Source organism: Tenrec ecaudatus, chromosome 12 (genome assembly GCF_050624435.1).
Source record: "Tenrec ecaudatus isolate mTenEca1 chromosome 12, mTenEca1.hap1, whole genome shotgun sequence".
NCBI classification, from domain to species: domain Eukaryota; kingdom Metazoa; phylum Chordata; class Mammalia; order Afrosoricida; family Tenrecidae; genus Tenrec; species Tenrec ecaudatus.
In genome coordinates this window covers 104,796,918-104,813,556 of record NC_134541.1, presented here as the reverse complement: position 1 = coordinate 104,813,556, position 16,639 = coordinate 104,796,918, and the positions used below count along the sequence as shown (strand labels likewise).

Sequence of the window (16,639 nt, the reverse complement as noted above, 5' to 3'; positions counted from 1 at the left end):
GCCTACAGGAACTGCTAAATATGTAGTGAACTGAGAAAGGGTGGGTGGGAGGGTTGGCCTGCAGTCGCCCCTCTGATTCAGGGTGCTGGGTTTGGCAACCTCCTGGGTGGACTCCAGGGTTCTTGGTGGAGAAGGAAGATGCGGATGTTGATAAGATCCTGGGGAACAGCTCAGCTAGGAAGCCCTGCAGCCCTTCTGCGTGTGGAATGTCAGCCTGCGGAGATGCAGCAGTCACAGGAATGGGAGCTATTCCTGGGGGGCTGGGAGCTTAGTGGGGCAGCGATCATACGATTCCCAGCAATTCTACTCCTGGGTGTGTACCCCACAGCTTGAATGCACTGATGCAGTCAGCCACGGATAGCCACTCTGCAGCCGTCCATACAGGGATACCGACTCTGCAGCCACGTGTACACTGAGATCCCCTGCAAACACATCGCCACTGAGTTCATTCTGACTCCTCGTGACCCTAGAAGACAGAGTTTGCCGCCCAGCATATCACCATTTCTCCTCCACAGTCCCTCAGTGTGCCCTGCAGGACTGTTGATAATAATCAAAACGCCCTGATGGGCCACAGTGGGTGCATAGATGAACAAAACAGGCTGCATGTGGACAGCATTTCCAACAAAACCGTGTATTCCAACGAACTGGAGAAGAGGCCCAAATAGAAAGGACACACAAGATTTCGCAAACTCCCAACAAAAAACAAACCAAATTGCTGCCAAGTAAAGCCAGACTCCTGGAGACCCTTGTGTGTCAGAATAGAGCATTTGCTCACAAGAGTGCTCAATGACTAAGGCCTTTTGTTTGGTTGTTTTCGGGCTTTCTTCCCAGGAACCTCTAGGTGAGCTTGAAATTCCAACTTCTTGGTTAACAGCCGAAGGCACTTACCTAATACAGCATACCAATGTCTCAGGAACACCCACTGCCCACGTCTCTTCCTCACCCCAGCTGTGGACAGGTCAGTGACCTGCCTCTTATCAGGTTGGCCACACCAGTGGACCCGAACCCGCTCATACAGGTGAGGACAAGTCTCCAAAAAGAGCCTCTTGCTCTGGGACACCGTGTCTTCTCCAAGTCCTCCGTGGATCGGTCGATCTCAGAATCCAATTTCACCAAGATTAGCCCCGAGTTGCTCAGAGCGATTCATTGAATTAGGAACGATTATCGAGCGGGGAGCCCCACGGTTCTTTATTAAGGCCTTTGTGGGAGCACCCAACGATCTGCAGGAGATTAAAGTGCCGGCGGTATGTTCTTAGCATTTATAACCTGCTCAGCTACCTGGGGAGTTTGTTTATTAAGAAAAATCGGAGGCAAACCTGCCACTTCCTAATTGGGCTCTAGCACTGGGCCAGCGAGACGCTGGCATCCACCGGGACTGGCTGCTGAGGGCTGCCTGGAGACCCACCTTTCAGGTCAGTGAGCCCTTCCTCCATGCAGGTCCTCTCCCAGCCCTGGGCTGAGAAATGCAGGAGGGAACTGGGCAGTCTTCCTAACATGGTAACAATGGAGACACTAGCTCCTCCTTGCCGTATGGCTTGAACCCGGCCCCTTGTTTCCTTCCCCACCTCGGCCATGAAGGTGTGCCTTACCAGTGTACCTGCTCTTATGTTTTCATAGAAGTGAGGTTGGACTATCTGTGTCGTTTCGTGATTGATGTAGGTCGCTCAGGATAACTGCTTCCAGCTCCATCCACATGGAAGTGTGCATCAGGCTTCCTTCCTCCTCCTGGTGGGGTCCCGGTCCGTTGCATGCATCTACCATGTCTTGCTTATCCATTCGCCTTTGATGGGCACTGAGGCTGTGCCTGCCTTTTAGCCATTGTAAACAGGCCTGGGAGGAACATGAGTCTATGGGTCCCTTTGGGTATCTTTGTTTTCAGGTCTTTGGCATTTGATTCCACCAAGGAGTGGAAGTTCGGGGCCAGATGGTAGTTACATTGCATTGGGTAAATCTGTGACACAGGATTTCTTTGAAGTGTTGAAAAACAAGGAGGTTACCTTGAAGGTCAAGGTGTGCCTGACCCGAGCCATGGTGTTTTCAGTCACCTCCTCTGCATGTGAAAGTTGGACTTCGAATAAGGAAGGGTGAAGAAAAGTCCGATGCACTTGAATGATGGTGCCGGTGAGGACAGCCAAAGGACAGCCAGACTGCTCCTGGGAAGGAAGGGTGGTGAGACTTCATCTTGCGTGCTCTGGACATGTCATTAGGAGCGACAATTCCCTGGAGAAGGACATCACGTTGGGTAGTCAAAAGACACGTGAAAATAGGAAGCTCGTTCCCTCCCCCCCAAGATGGATTGGCAGAGCGTCTGCAACCTCGGGCTCAAACAGAAAAGCCCCCCTGAGGATTGTGTGGGATTGGACAGTGTTCTCTTCTATTGCGCACTGGCTCGCTCGGGCTCAAACCGCTCAATGACCCACAGCGACATCTTAGCCATCCTATCCCTGCCATGGAGTCGATGGCGACTCATAGTGACCCCGTAGGACAGCGTAGAACTTCCCCTGTGGGTTTCCAGGACTGTAACCCTGTATAGGAATAGAAAGTCTCAACTTTGTCCTCTAGAGAGGCTGCGGGCTTCGAACTGCTGAAATGGTACCTGATTGTGGTTTTGGTTTGCTGCAATTTGCATCTTCCTGATGGCTGATAAGGCTGGGTGCCTTCTTCGGTGTTGGGTGGCCTTTAGAATCTCCTCTTGGATGTAATGTCTGTTCAAATCCATTGTTTTATGATCTCACAATTTTTTCATTGTTGATTTGTCAAAGTTTTCTATACCCTTTGGTTCTTCAATCCCTGTCATTTCCTTGTCTTGTAGTGTCTTTGACTTGGATTGTAGGGTTGTGTTTTGCTTCGTAGAATAAACTAGGGGATCTTTTTGTCTTCTCTTTCTTTGGGGAAAGTTTCAGCAGTCTTGGGCTTTGGTACCGTTTCACAGGGAAGCAGTGTGGTGTGAACTTGCTGCTGCTACATTTCTCTCTCACACTGCCTTCGAGTCAATGTGAACGCACAGTGACACACAGAACAGAGGAGAACTGCTTCTGTGGAGACGGTCACGCTCGATGGGAGCAGACAGCTTCATGTTTCTCCCATGGAACGGCTGGTGGTTTCAAACCACTGACCTTGCAGCTAATAGCCCAAAGTGTAACCCACTCTGCCACCATCACTGCTCTGAGCTGTTCACTTGCTATGGGTATCTTGAGGCTTTCTATTTTCTTTGGAGTCAGTTTGGGTCAGTTGTGGGCTTCTAGGCATTGTCTGTTTCATCTAGGACATCCAGTTGGTAGCAGATGTTTGGTTAAATAGGATCCAAGTCAGGTATGGATAGTGCCCTTTTATGTCCACATCACTTAAGTCACAGAAGCATAATATCATGGTCACCAAACTCACCCCTTGAGCTTGGTGTCATCTCACGAACGCCCCTCAATTCTTATCCTGGACTGGAGGTCATCCCCACATCATTCTCATCCCCAGATTCTCATCCCAAGGAGGTCAAAACTGAATGCTCCCGGCTGCTAAAACAAAGGTTGGCGGTTTGAATCCACTCAAATACCCTTTGGAGGAAAACCCCAATTATCTGCTTCCAAAAAAAAAAAAATCCAACCATTGAACTCCCAGTGGACCACAGTCCTCTTGTTGGCAATCTAGGGTGAGATAGTGAAAGTTTATTGTGCCAACCTGGCCGATGAACACATGTGGGGTTAATTGGAGGGCAGAGAGATAAATGGCTGCATAAGCCTCGCCTTTCTAGTTCTCAGGTCTCTTGCTTTGTGACGGTCAGACCAGGGTGCAGCTGCCTTAGCCAGTTCCCTGCTTCAGCTGGCAAGGCTCACTTCCTGCAAAACATCCCCAAGGAGAAGCCACATGGACCTACCCCAATGCAGCCCTGGGTGCTGTAGCAGCTGTGTGGAGTCCCCTGTTAACACTGAAGATGCTTACACATTCACTGATTCGGCTTTCCTCCTGCAGTTGGTATCTTCGTGTGTGTATGTTGTGAGATGTAGGAGGACTTTGTGCAGTGGTGTTGGACATATGGGTTGCTGTTGGACAACTTGTGGGCTTGGGCAGCACTGGGTTGGGATGTTTGCTTGATGTGCACTTAACCTTTACATAAACCTCTCTCTGATACTTGAGTTTCTGTGGATTTGTTTCTCTAAAGTACCCAGACTAACACATAGGGTCATCAGGAGCAGGAATCAGTTGGATGTCAGATGGAATGAGAAATCGATGCCAGGTATTGTTTTCTGTCAGGGTTTCTCAACTGGAGATAATGATGGAAACATTGTTTGTTGTCACAGTTGGAAAAAAGGATTCTAGTAGCATGTGAGGCTCTATGCATCCTGCTCTGCACAGGACCAATGTCCCACATAGGTTGCTGTCGCTGCTGCTGCTGCTGCTGCTGCTGCTGCTGCTGGCAGCAGGGGAGTCAAGCCCCTAGCTTATACATTAAGGAGTGGGTGTTGCCCAGTCCCATGCCTTGCCTACCAGTGCTTGCTGATCAGATAGTGGTGACTCACCAGGCTTCGTTGCCAGGCCTTTCTTCCTTGTCCTCCACCATCCGGATGCTCCTCTAGACGCCCTTCAGCGTCACAGCAGCACACAAGGCTCCAGGGACTGAGGAGCGATGGCTGGGTGGGAGATATGTTGGCCAGGAATTGGATCTGAGTCCCCTGCCTGGGCAGCTGGAATTCTACCCCTGGGCCATCCGTGCGCCTCACCATTCTGCGGTGCATCAAGCAGCCTGGATTTCTGCCGGAGTCAGTGTGGAAGCCTTGGTGGCACGGAGGGTTAGGTGTTGCAGGATGATTTGCTGGGCTCCTCTGTCCCACCTGCTAATCATGCCAACACAGCCCGGGGTTTGTTCCAGCGCAGGCAGCTCCTGTGTTAAGCAACAGGGATGTTTTAATCTTATTTTATTTTGCTATGATTCAGTCTCTGACAAATCAAGAGTTGTTCTTGCAATGACTGATGCCGGTGGGGCCTCACTGGGCGCCAACCTTCGGGAGCAGAACTGTGATTTGGGCGGTCCCTGCCCTGCAGAAGTACACGGCCAGGATGTTTAGTACCTTGAACAAGTCCTCTAGCAGTTTCACTCTTTCCCCTTCTTTGGAATTTGACTCTGTGCCTTGGAACAAAGTCTCCTCTTGTTGCTCTGGAGAAAGCTGTGACTGCTAATTGATCCATGTGAGGTGTGGTGCTTGGTGATTGAAGGCTGCAGGTGGACCCTTTTCCTTACAGGCCATTGATGGCCTTTGGGGTGCTGGGGGAGGGCTTCCAAGTCAAGTTGATGGATGTCCCCACACCTGGGGCTCAGTACATGAGGCAGCCAGTGAGCCTGGGCTGGGCAAGGGAAACTTAAATCTTCCCTCTGTTAAGAACTTCGCTAGAGGAGTCATATGACCAACAGCGCCAGGGGGCAGCCCCAGCAGGGACATCCTCCCACCATCTGGACCTGGTTTGAGGCCATCACCCTGAGAGCCTCTGATAGAAGATGCATCTTCCCCCGATAACATCTGTATGTTGTGTCTCCCCCTGGGCTGGTGTCTTTTCTTGGGGATGGTGGCCAGTTCAACAGTGGCCACTGGATAGGGAACCATCTCCTACATAAGTCCCAGACCCTGTCAGTAGTGGGGCTGTGTTTGGACAACAGGTCAGGTGAAGGATGAAATCATCTTGGAATGAATGTGAAGTCTGATGACAGATGTCCTTACCTGAGGAAGGAAGAGAGAGAGTGTGTGTCCCTGACACACAGGGGAGGAGATGGCCCCGTGATGAAAGAGGTGGGCTGGCATCATGCAGCTCCAAGGTAAGGGGAAATGTGCAGAAAATGGACCGGCTGGGACAGGACCCTCGCCGGTAGCTCCAGCCAGAGCTGAGCCCAACAGTAATCTACATTTTCAACTTCTATTCTCCCTTTAAAGGGGGATATGGGGATGGTCCTGGACCAGGGAGGGCATTGTTCTGTTGTACAAAAGGGTGTCTCTGGGTTGGAACAGACTGGACCGTGCCTGACCACACCTCTGTTAGGATGGCTGGCCTCAGGGTGGCACCTCCTTCTCTTATACTCTGTGTCTCTGTGAGTTGGAAGCAACTAAGGGCAGCTAACAATAACAAAATTTGGACCAGTATACCCATTCTAAAATACACACTTGGGTGTGTTGTTGTTGTTAGGACACGGCGACCTTATGCACGGCAGAAGAAAGCACTGCCTGTCCCCACACTGCTTCACAGTGGTTCTTAAGCTCCCGCCCACGGCTGCAGCCACTGTGTCCGTCTATCCTGTCCAGGCCTTTCCTCCTTGTCACTGCCCCTCTGCTTGGCCAAGCATGATGGCCTTCTACAGGGACTGGTCTGTCCTGGCAATGTGCCCAAAGCTCTTGAGATGAGGTTTGGCCATCCTGGCCTCTAAGGAGTATTCTGGCTGTATTTCTACCACTCAGAGATCGACACAGGCATCTGCTACCTAATGTTCATGATCCATTAGGTAAAGTAGGACAGCGTGGGATTTGGACATTGTGTGACTATCATATTAAAACTGTATGGGGAAATAATAAGCAAAGAACAGATTCTTTTCCTTCAAGATTTTTTAAATTAAAAAATATGTAGGAGCACAGAGGTATATGCTGTTGAATGTTGTCTAACCCACAACGATGTTTCCTGTTTGCACCTGCACACTTCAGAGAGAGTGTGGAAGGACTCCATTGCCTTTTCATTCTCTTTTGTCACACATTTCTGAGGCTCCCTTGTGTGCGTGTGTGTGTGTGTGTGTGTGTGTGTGCCGCTCTATGAGAGGGCTTCAAAATATTGTGACCAAATGGAATTAAAAGATAGTGGAATGTTTCCATGAACTTTTGGAAGCTGCTTTATATATGTGTGTGGTGTGTGTGTGTGTGTCACCAAATCCACTGCCGTCAAGTCAGTTGTGACTCATCGTACCCCTGTATAGGGTTTACGAGGCTATAAATCCTTGTATGAACACACAGCCTCATCTTTCTCTCACAGGGTAGCTCGTAGGTTTGAACAGTTGACTTTCAGAATCCTTAAAACTCTCTTTTTTATACACTCAGCACATCTGAAACTTCCTGGCCTATTAAAAAAAGTTAAAAACCTTTTTCTTTAGAAAATGGTTTTCAGCAGGCAGGTATTCTACAGAACCATTCATGAGCATTTGTACGTACGCACTCACTACAAAATGATTAATTGAGCGTTGTGTGTTTTTATCAAAGGAAACAACGCAAAGATTTCTCCAAAGTCCTGTTTGACTAAAGATGATTAATTTTAATTTTCACATGAGCGGCATAATGCTATTAATCATTTAATATGTTTAATCATAATCTCTGTAATTCCTAATTAGGTTTATTAAGCTGAAACATCCAGCATTCGAGCCCAAACCCCAACGTAAGTCTGTTTCTCGGGATGAGAAAGCGCTCGATTTAATTTGCCTTTGAAAGCAACTTCTAACAGGAGGCAGAGACAGAAGGGACTAGACACTCAGAGTCCAGTCCCAGCTCCTAGCTGCTGTCCCAGCAACATTCCAGCTTTGTGTCTGTGTGCAGGGACCCTCGTGACCCAGCGGTCCGATTGCAAGGGAGTCTGTCTGCTCCGAGGGTGAGAAATGAGGCTACCTGCCCCCGGAGAGGTTGGCAGCCCCAAAAGCCCTGGGATGCCACAGGGTCACAGTGACCTGATGGCTGTGGCGAGCCCTAGTTTGAACCCATCCTCGTTTGAATCCTTCCTACCTGGCAAGGGGTGCAGGGAAGGAGGCTGATCTTCCAGCACCCTATGGGAAGTCCCAGGGTTTGGGGGACGCTAATTCTTGGAAGGAGATTTGCCAGGCCCTTCTTCCTAGTCTGCTGTAGTCTGGGCGCCCTGCCCTTAGAAATGTCAGTGGCTTCCAGCAGCACTGGGACCACCCCCGCTTTGACACCCCTGCAGACCAAGCCAAACCACAGCCACGGCGTCGATTGCCACGGTGGCCACCCGCTAGGCACTGCCTCCTCCTGTCCTTAGCAGGGGAAACTCAGGCCCTGCTCGGTTGGGCCTCAGTATTACAATCATGAGTCCAGCGGCCAGTTGGCGGTTGACTTCTTCCTCCGCATCCCTTGATGGATTGGTTTGCATTGTGCATATGCATGCCGCTCCTCATTCCTTCCTTTTCCCAGCGTGCCAGCCCTTCAGACCTCAGGCAGGCATTTGCCACCTCATCTCCTGTGGCTCAGCCACTGTGCCATGGCCTGCTCGCACCACACTCTGTCGTGACCCTTGGTGGCAGCTCGTCACTGTAAGGATGACGATGAGATTCAGCCCCTCCATCTGTACACGGAGCCCACCCATCTGTGCACCTGGTACCCCTGTCTTCCCGTCTACAGCTCACCCGCCCTCACCTGTGTCTTTAGACCCTTCTCCGTGTTCCCTTGTCAGGGGGCGGCAGGGAAGGCGGGGACATGCTGCCCTGACCCTCCAGCTATGGCACTCCTCCATCCATGGCATACATCTCAATGAAGGCTGGTCGGACTCATGGCAAGCCTGTGTCCACCCACAGGGCAGAGTCGAACGCCCATCTTTACAGAAGCAGATAGCCAAGGGGCTGGTGGGTTTGAACCACCAGACTTTCTGGTAGTACGCCCTGGGCACCTGACTATCAAAAGTTATACCTTTTGAGGCTTTCTACTTCTGTCAAGGGTGACAGTCTCAGAAACCCACAGGGGCAGGTCTTCCCTGTCCTGGAGGGTCACGATGGGCCAGCATCCACTCTGGCGGCGAGTTTGGGTTTTGTTTCCGTTGTCTGTCCCTCTTCCAATCAACGGAGGATAATGTGAAGTACATGTTCCCAAAACAGAGTGCTTCCTCAGTAAAGATGTATTTTAAAAACACACAGGAGGCTGCTCTTTGTGTCTCTGTACCCCCTGCTGCCGAGCCCCCTGGGACTGATCTTGACCATCTGGGACAGGGCCGAACTGCCCCACTGGGTCTCCATGGCTGGAAATCTCCGCAGAAATGGCAGCCTCATCTTTCTTCCTCGGAGTGGCTGTTGCTTTCTTCTTGTTGTCAGTCCTCCACTTCATCACTTCATCCTCTGCACCACTAGCCCCTGACAGTTCCTTAGAAGGGAATTTTGCTCCTCAGGAAAGTGTTTCAATTACCAGCACCCTTAAAAAATCACAGCATTCCTGTTACGCATCCCTAAGGATGCTGACCAAATCCCGAAGCACCGCATGCTGTGGGCAGACCTGGGGAACATGAGGCTGAGGGAATGTAGCCAGTCTCAAAAGGACAAATATCATATGAGGGCATGCTACAATGAAGAAAACAAGGAAAGGCAAGTTCAAAGCATTTACACCAAAGGGAACAGAGTCTGGAATTTGCCAACGTGGGGAGGGGAGCTAGAACCCTGTGCTACAGCAGCGCAGGAGCCACGCATGGCTTTTTCCGTATGTACACATGGCTCTGAAGTATCATTGAAAATGAAAATCAAACCGTCATCGTTTCATTTGTAAAACTTGTAAACGCTACTCCTCAGATAATGGTGGTTTCATTTGTTCGTAAAAATGTATAATTCTTAACTTGCTGTGAGGGCCAGGATTGGCTATTCCGAAAGCGGTCGGACCCCTGAGCTAGACAGTTGAAGGGTGTTGAAAGAGGAAGATGATGATCCAGAGAAGGGAGAAGGGAAACAAGGGGTGGGGGTGGGGGACAAGCTGTTTGGGGAGGGGCTTGATTCGTCATCTAGACTATGGAATAAAAGTTAATGACCTGAAATGCGAACACCCACAGCAGTCACAATGACAAAATGCACTCCCGTTGGTTGATGGAGCATCCGTTACAGTTCCTGTGTGCCTTTCAGGTGGCTCAGACTCCTAATGACCCCTTCCTGGCTCGGTGGACCTGTTCCAGCGAGATTTCTCAGCTGTCATCTTGATGGGAACAGGCCTCCAGGATGCTCTCTCCCAGAGTCCCTGGGTGGGTGTGTTCTGCCGGGGTGACTAGAAAAACAAATCCAGAGACACTCATATTTGTGTAAGACAGAGCTTTATATCAAAAAGAAATACTATATCAAGAGAGCATCCCTGGACAGTCCAACCCAAGTCCATGGGTCCTCTGCTTGTCCATAAGTCCCTCTTCAGATTCACGCGGCAGCCACATGTACTTATGCAGCATGTAGGAAGACCACAGGCCCGTGGGTGTGGAGTCATGTGGACCCTGGGTCGGGGAAAACCACAGCAGGGCTCTCAGGGTCAGTGGCAGAGAAGTGGGAAGGTTGCCAGGACCCTCTTTATAAGAAGGCTATGCCCCCAAGGAGTCACCATGAGCCTGTGACCTGATGGACAGGCTGGATATATCACCACCCCCATTAATTCTTGTGCCAAGAAGTCTGCCTGGTTTCGCATTTTGGCATCGGAAGCCTTGTAAGGATTGTTCTGTTATGATTTCCTATTTCTCAGATAGGAAAAGTATCATCATTTTTCCTCCTGCTAAACCCCCACTACATCAAAGAATCGTGTGCCCGTCACTGGGTGGTCCCACTTCAAAATATAATTCAGGGTCGGGGGTGGGGGTAAGGGAGGCAGCTGCAAATGGAATCTGGCAATAAATACAAGAGTTGATGAGAAAGTCACTAATTATGCCCATGTTATTTGGGTGTCTCTTTTATATTTCAATTTGTAAGATTGTCTCCTCTATGGCTTTATTATTTTACACCTGGCTGCTTGCATTGATGGCTTCATTCCAGTTATATGCTTATAAATTGCTTATAAGTAGGCGACGAAGATTCCTCTTTCATAAATTTGATGGGCTTCAGCAGAGTATGTCTAGCTTGGTTTCGGAGAAGCAGGGATCTCAGGAAAATGGTATCTTCTGCCACCTACAGGCAGCAGATGCCAATTGCAGGGAAAGTATCTGAATGGTAAGGTAGGTGGTCAAAGAGCTTACATGAAGACCTTTGAAGTGAGAGGATAACAATGGTTGTAAGGACACCAAACAGGACTGTGACTTGGCGCCCAGGTCTTGCCTGTAACTGAGACCCAGGGAAGTATCACGCTACCCAGGTTTTGTTTGCTTGCTTGCTTGTTTTGGAGAGAAGTAGATCGTGTAGCAATTCCAGGAGAACATTCTGCAGGGATGCAATGTTCTTTTTCTGTACTGTCCACCTGTGGCTATTGAGCATTTGAGATGTATCTGGTGCCAATTAACGATGGGATATTTTGCCTTATTTAGACTTATTTCAATAGGCCCTCGGGGTCAGCCACATTAGACCACACGCGTGTGTACACACCCAAGCACTAAACGTTAAATGCAACAACAATGAGAACTAGAACGAATGAAGTTAATCTGTTGGGTACCTGGCCTTCAAGCGGCCAAATACAAATTTCCATTGATTTCTTCTCTTCACCGCACTTAGTGGTATTGTGTCTTCACATCCTCAGCCATTTTGTGTGCATCCTTAAGATTCTGAACAGCGGGAATGAAGGGACACACGCTGTCCTTCAATGATTAATGCCAGGTTTCTCAATGAGGGTGTTTCGTTTGGATTTTACTGCCTTTATTTTAACTTCCTATCTTTGCTTTACTATTCTTGGCCATGCTTCGCTGCCTGATAAACTCTATTTATTTGCTCCCTTGTTGGTGTGCTGCCTGTGGCCCCCCATGCGGATGTATGCTTTCTGCGGACAGGACTGGTTATTGGCAGGGCTCGCTGCTGTGTCCCAGGATGATGCTGCCCTGCAGTGGGTGCTGCTCCATGATGGTTGCATGAATGAACAGATGATTTAGCAACTCCTTTGGTGAGGGTGGCGGGTGCCCTCCAGTTCATCCTAACTTACAGTGACCCCATGTGTCGGAGGGGCACTGCCCGCAGGGTGTCCTAGGAGGTCATTTTGGGAGGTCTTTCTCTTGCAGGGAGGCTAATGGGTTCTCACTGCCAACATTTCATTTAGCAGCCACGCACGTACACCTTGAGTCACCAGGACTCTGCCATCATCAGTTCCAACACACTCCCTTTGGGCTTGTGTGTTCTCCTCATGGCGAAGAAACAGCAGCCTCTCTTTTATTTATTCTACTTTAAAAAAATCATTTCACTGGGGGACTCTTACACATCTTATGACAATCCATCATTCAGTTGTACTAAGCACACGTGTACATAGGTTGCCATTAACATTTCCCAAACATGTTCTCTCTACTTGAGTCCTTGGTATCAGCTCCTCTTTTTTACCCTCCCTCCCTCACCCTCCCACTCTCGTGAATTCCTGATGAATTATATATTATTGTTATTTTTTCATGTATTACACTGTCCATTGTCTCCCTTCACCCACATTTCTGTTATTCATCCTCCTGGAGGGTGGGCTATATATCCAACCTTGTCATGGGGTCCCCCTGTCTCCCCATTCCCCCCACCATCCCCTACCCTCATGATATTGCTACTCCCACTACTGTTTCTGAGGGGTTTTATCTGTCCTGAATTCCATGTGTCCAGAGCTCTTATCTGGACCAATGTGTGTTGGGTCATGGTAGTTGGTGGGGGTGAGGTTGGGGGAGCATTCAGGAGCTAGAGGAATGATGTGTGTTCCGTCAGTGCTCTGCGGCACCCTGGCTGACTCATCCCTTCCTGAAACAAGAGCCTCTTGGGGCAGAGTCTCCGGGGCTCCTCAGAACGTCTGTGCTTTTCTCTCTCTCTTTTAGCAGACAGATGATGCCGTGCCCACGGATGGGCAGCCCCAGACACAGCCTTCCGAAAACACGGAAAACAAGTCCCAGCCCAAGAGGCTGCATGTCTCAAACATCCCCTTCCGGTTCCGGGATCCGGACCTTCGACAAATGTTTGGCGTAAGTACCTCCTTTGTCTTTTGCTGTCTGAGCCCCCAAAGCATGCCCTCCCTCCTGTCAGCCCTTGCTGTTGATGAGACTAAGAAGTGCGGCCTACCCTGGCAGCAGCGGGCGCCTGTTCCATAGACCCTGGCCTGAGCCTGTACTGTGGCTACACGCTCTATGGGGCATGAGTGTCACCTCCTTCGCATGTTACCGTTCACTGTGGGGTCCCCTTCTTGGTACGTAGTGCAAACATCACACCATGGTGGATGGGCTGTCAAAACAAGCCCCTTCCTTGCTTAAGCAAAATCCATGGCTCTGGGGCCCCATGTCCTACATCAAACTTAGGTTCTGGGTTGCCTTAGCCCTTCCCTTGGTTGTGATTGAAGGCGTATTCCTGCACACCCCACTCTTTCCCAGGCACTATGCATGCAAATGCTAGCTGTGGTTAAAGGAAGGGAGGGACGGGATGGAAAAGGGAGGAGGCAGAAGGAGGGAGGGACGAAGAGAAAAGAGAAATGATCTCAAGAGAAGGAGGAGAACGCAAGAGCGAGCTGTAGGGGTTTCTCAGTCTGACTTGAGTTCTGCAGCCTGTCTTCAGCAATCACTGAGCAGAGTGGACATGCTATTGGGGGTCTATATGCCGTGAGTGATAGCCTTGCCCGGGTACACCATGAAACACAAAGCAGGCGAGGAGCCCCCTCACCCGCCACCCCAAGGAAAATATGAGATCGAGCCATGTCCACGACTTTTCCTCTCAGTCCCATCTGCTCGGCACCGATTGGGAGGGCAGAGTTTGAGTTCAACCTTCGGGTTGAGTTCCAACACAAGACAGAGCTAAGCCAGGGCCCAGGTAGTATTCCTTTGGGAACTGGGTGGTTGCTAGGAACCCTCAGGTCAACTACTAACCCTCAAATGACCTAGTGTTATAAGAAGCCCAAGGATCCTTCCAGATCCCCTGGTTTTGACCCCAGGCCATGCCTCAGTAATGGTCATGAGCCATCTCACTTTCTTCAGGATGACAGCGCTGTGTCACTGGACACAGCTTTGCCCCCATCCTGTGTCAGCTCATGGTTGGCCCTTGAGCTCATTGTTGCTGCTACTGACCCCATCCACCTCCTGGAGGACCTGTCTTCCTCCTTCTCACTCACCCTCTCCTCTGCCAAGTATGGTTGAACGAAGGCCTTCTGGTTTGAGATGTTCCTCGTCCATTACGATAGCAGACAATGTTCTATGGTTCTCCCTAAGGCTCTTGTTGGATTTCTTTTTCTAGAAGCAGATCCAACAGTTCCTTCTGCGTAGTTCTTTTTGTCTGGGAGTTCTGCCAAGCCCTATCCACCATAGGTGGCCCTGCTCGTGGCATAACTTCCAGCGTCATGGCGACACACGCCACCGTGCTGTGGCAAACTGGCAGCTGGAGGAGGTGGTTTTGCGATATAGTCAGTCTAGAGCAGCGACTTGTTGAGCTGCTAGGCACTAGATCACCAGGCCAAAACCACTAGCCACTCCTTGGGAGAAAGACGAGGCTTTCTGCTCCCTGTAAAATCTTGGAAACCCATAGGGGCAGTTCGACCCTGCTCTACAGGGTCGCTCTGAGTTACAATCAACTCAATGGCAGCAAGTGTAGTTTGGTTTTCTTGTCCAAAAGACAGGTCCATGCATGCCCACATATATGTCTCTTTGGCCATAACATTGATGAAGTGTCTAGTCGACTCAACGAAAAGTATCTGCACCTTTCCCCTTGACTTGGAGCTGCGTTGGCTACTTGGAGAGCATCTTCTAAGGGTTTGTGGATGGCTACAAATATTTGCCATGGAACAAGAGAAGGGTCCATGCTAACACCGGTTCTTCTCTATGATGCCGGTGGAATTCGCCATATGGAAAAGAAGAGTGTTAAAAAAGAAGGGAGCTCACATTGCATCCTGCAGGGCTGTGGAGTTTGGGGTGGGGTGGGTAGGCCTGTGGCCTTCACTCCCTTCTCACACGTGGTGTTTATCAAGTGTGCATCTGACATAGAGGCGGCACAGGCGCCTGGACACTTCAGCGGGCCAGCCGTGAATCCTGACATTTCCGAGGAAAAGGTCAGCGTTTGCACTTTTATCTCACTCATTTGGTAATAACCTTGAGTTGAGCCCTCTAACTCTTCCCGAGCCAAAGATACCCTCAGGCACTTGCAGGTCAGAAATGACTTTGAAAAGAGCAGCGCGTTCAAAATTAGAGTCGAGGTTAAGTGCGCATCAGGCCAGGGTTTGAATGATGGGCAGCCGGAGGCATTAGATGCGGCGTTTCTGGCCATGTCCGGTGAGGGAAGCTGCCTCCCTCCTCTGTCTTTCTCTAACCCCTCAAGGTAGGAGGTCATCGGGCCCTAAGCTGTGAGGTTTTGCCTCTCAATGACCAGCTTGGCTATGGTGCTTGCGATGCCATCCTCAATGCCGAATGCCCTACTTCTCCCCTCCCTGGCATTCTCCTGCTCTTGGATGTCCGCTGGGAGGCTCACCAAGTCTGAGAAGCGTCCAGCCATGCAGGGTAGAACTCTCTCACAAAAGGGACTATCCCTTTACAGATTGGACAGGGGGGCACAGAGGAAGTGCTTGCCCCCAAATCCTACCCCTTGACCAAGTCTTGGCCAAAGCCCACTAGTCTCAGAGCCGTGTTTTTTACTGGACGTCCACATGTCTGTGCAACGAACAATGTCTGGTACTTGTGCCCCACAGACCCAGTCACGTGAAAGTGAACCATGAGCATCACCCGCAGAAGATGTGCAAGATGCTCATGATTATGGGTCTGTTGTCATTAGATGCAGCTGAATTGGTTCTGATCCATAGCGACCTTATGCGCAACAGAACCAAACACTGCCAGTTCTGCGCCATCCCGACAGTGGTTCCTCTGCCTGAGCCCATTGTTGCAGCCACTGTGTCCATCCATCTCGTTGAGCATCTACCTCTTCTCTCCCTGCCCTGCCCCTTCACTTTACCAAGCGTGAGGTTCTTCTACAGAGTTTAGTCCCTAAAACTGATCAGGGCCCGTGCAGATTCGTGGGATGTTTGCACAAAAGCTCAGGCCTCATGGCTTGCAGTGAAAATCCACAGAAATGGAGTATGGACACCTTCAGCCTGTGCTCAGTGACCAGGCATCAGGCAAGTAGACACATACTTGTCTGCACGTGTGTTTGGAGGCCTGCGTCATCCTGAAAAACATTTTCTCGGCTTCTCCACGCTGCAATTTAGAGAATGATGCTTCGTCCCCTCTTTCCGATCATCATTGCTATGATCCCAACCAGGCATTTCTCAAATCGCTTGGGCATGAGGCTGTGTCTCTTCTCTTGGGAGTTCATTCGGCCCTTGTCCCCCGACAATGGCAGGGCTGAGAACCAGGGCAGAGGGCAGAGGAAGAAACAGCAGCAGCAGCAAGTGCAGAGAGACCACCTTTGTTTTTTTCCTTGCAACGTAGCGGCATTCAGGACCACTTCTGCCACCAATCATTCTGTGATGGAACTTGCACCCCAGCACACCTAATGTGACTGTGCATGTCGCACCTGTGGCTCCAGTGCCCCTTCTTTGTGAACACAGGTGCATTTCTTCCATCACCCATTCCCTATTCTTTATGCCCCTTTGTGGAAGCATTTGATTCCGACTTGGTCATGCGATTTTTGGATTCCTCTTGGATTCCCTTTCTTCCTCCAGTTAAGGTGGAACGTATCTTAGGAAAGATGTTTCCTAGCTCAATAGCCAACATAGAAGCTCCAGTCTCTTGGAAGAAACACCTTCTGGAGTCTGGTGGAGTAGATGTCTTGCATCATCAGGACAGGAACTCTGGTGATTTCTTGGCAAAGATGTTGCTGCCA

General features: G+C 50.1%; 1 protein-coding gene across 11 annotated transcripts in view; it reads left to right on the top strand.

The window, feature by feature from the left end:
• RBFOX1 (RNA binding fox-1 homolog 1) overlaps window positions 1-16,639 on the top strand; it is a 375,459-nt gene that overhangs the window by 233,595 nt on the left and 125,225 nt on the right. For all 11 annotated transcript variants that reach the window (XM_075528230.1, XM_075528227.1, XM_075528222.1 and 8 more), the window contains one exon: window positions 12,670-12,813. In XM_075528230.1, the coding sequence (XP_075384345.1) occupies window positions 12,670-12,813 (144 nt within the window). The remainder of the gene's footprint in view (window positions 1-12,669; window positions 12,814-16,639) is intronic.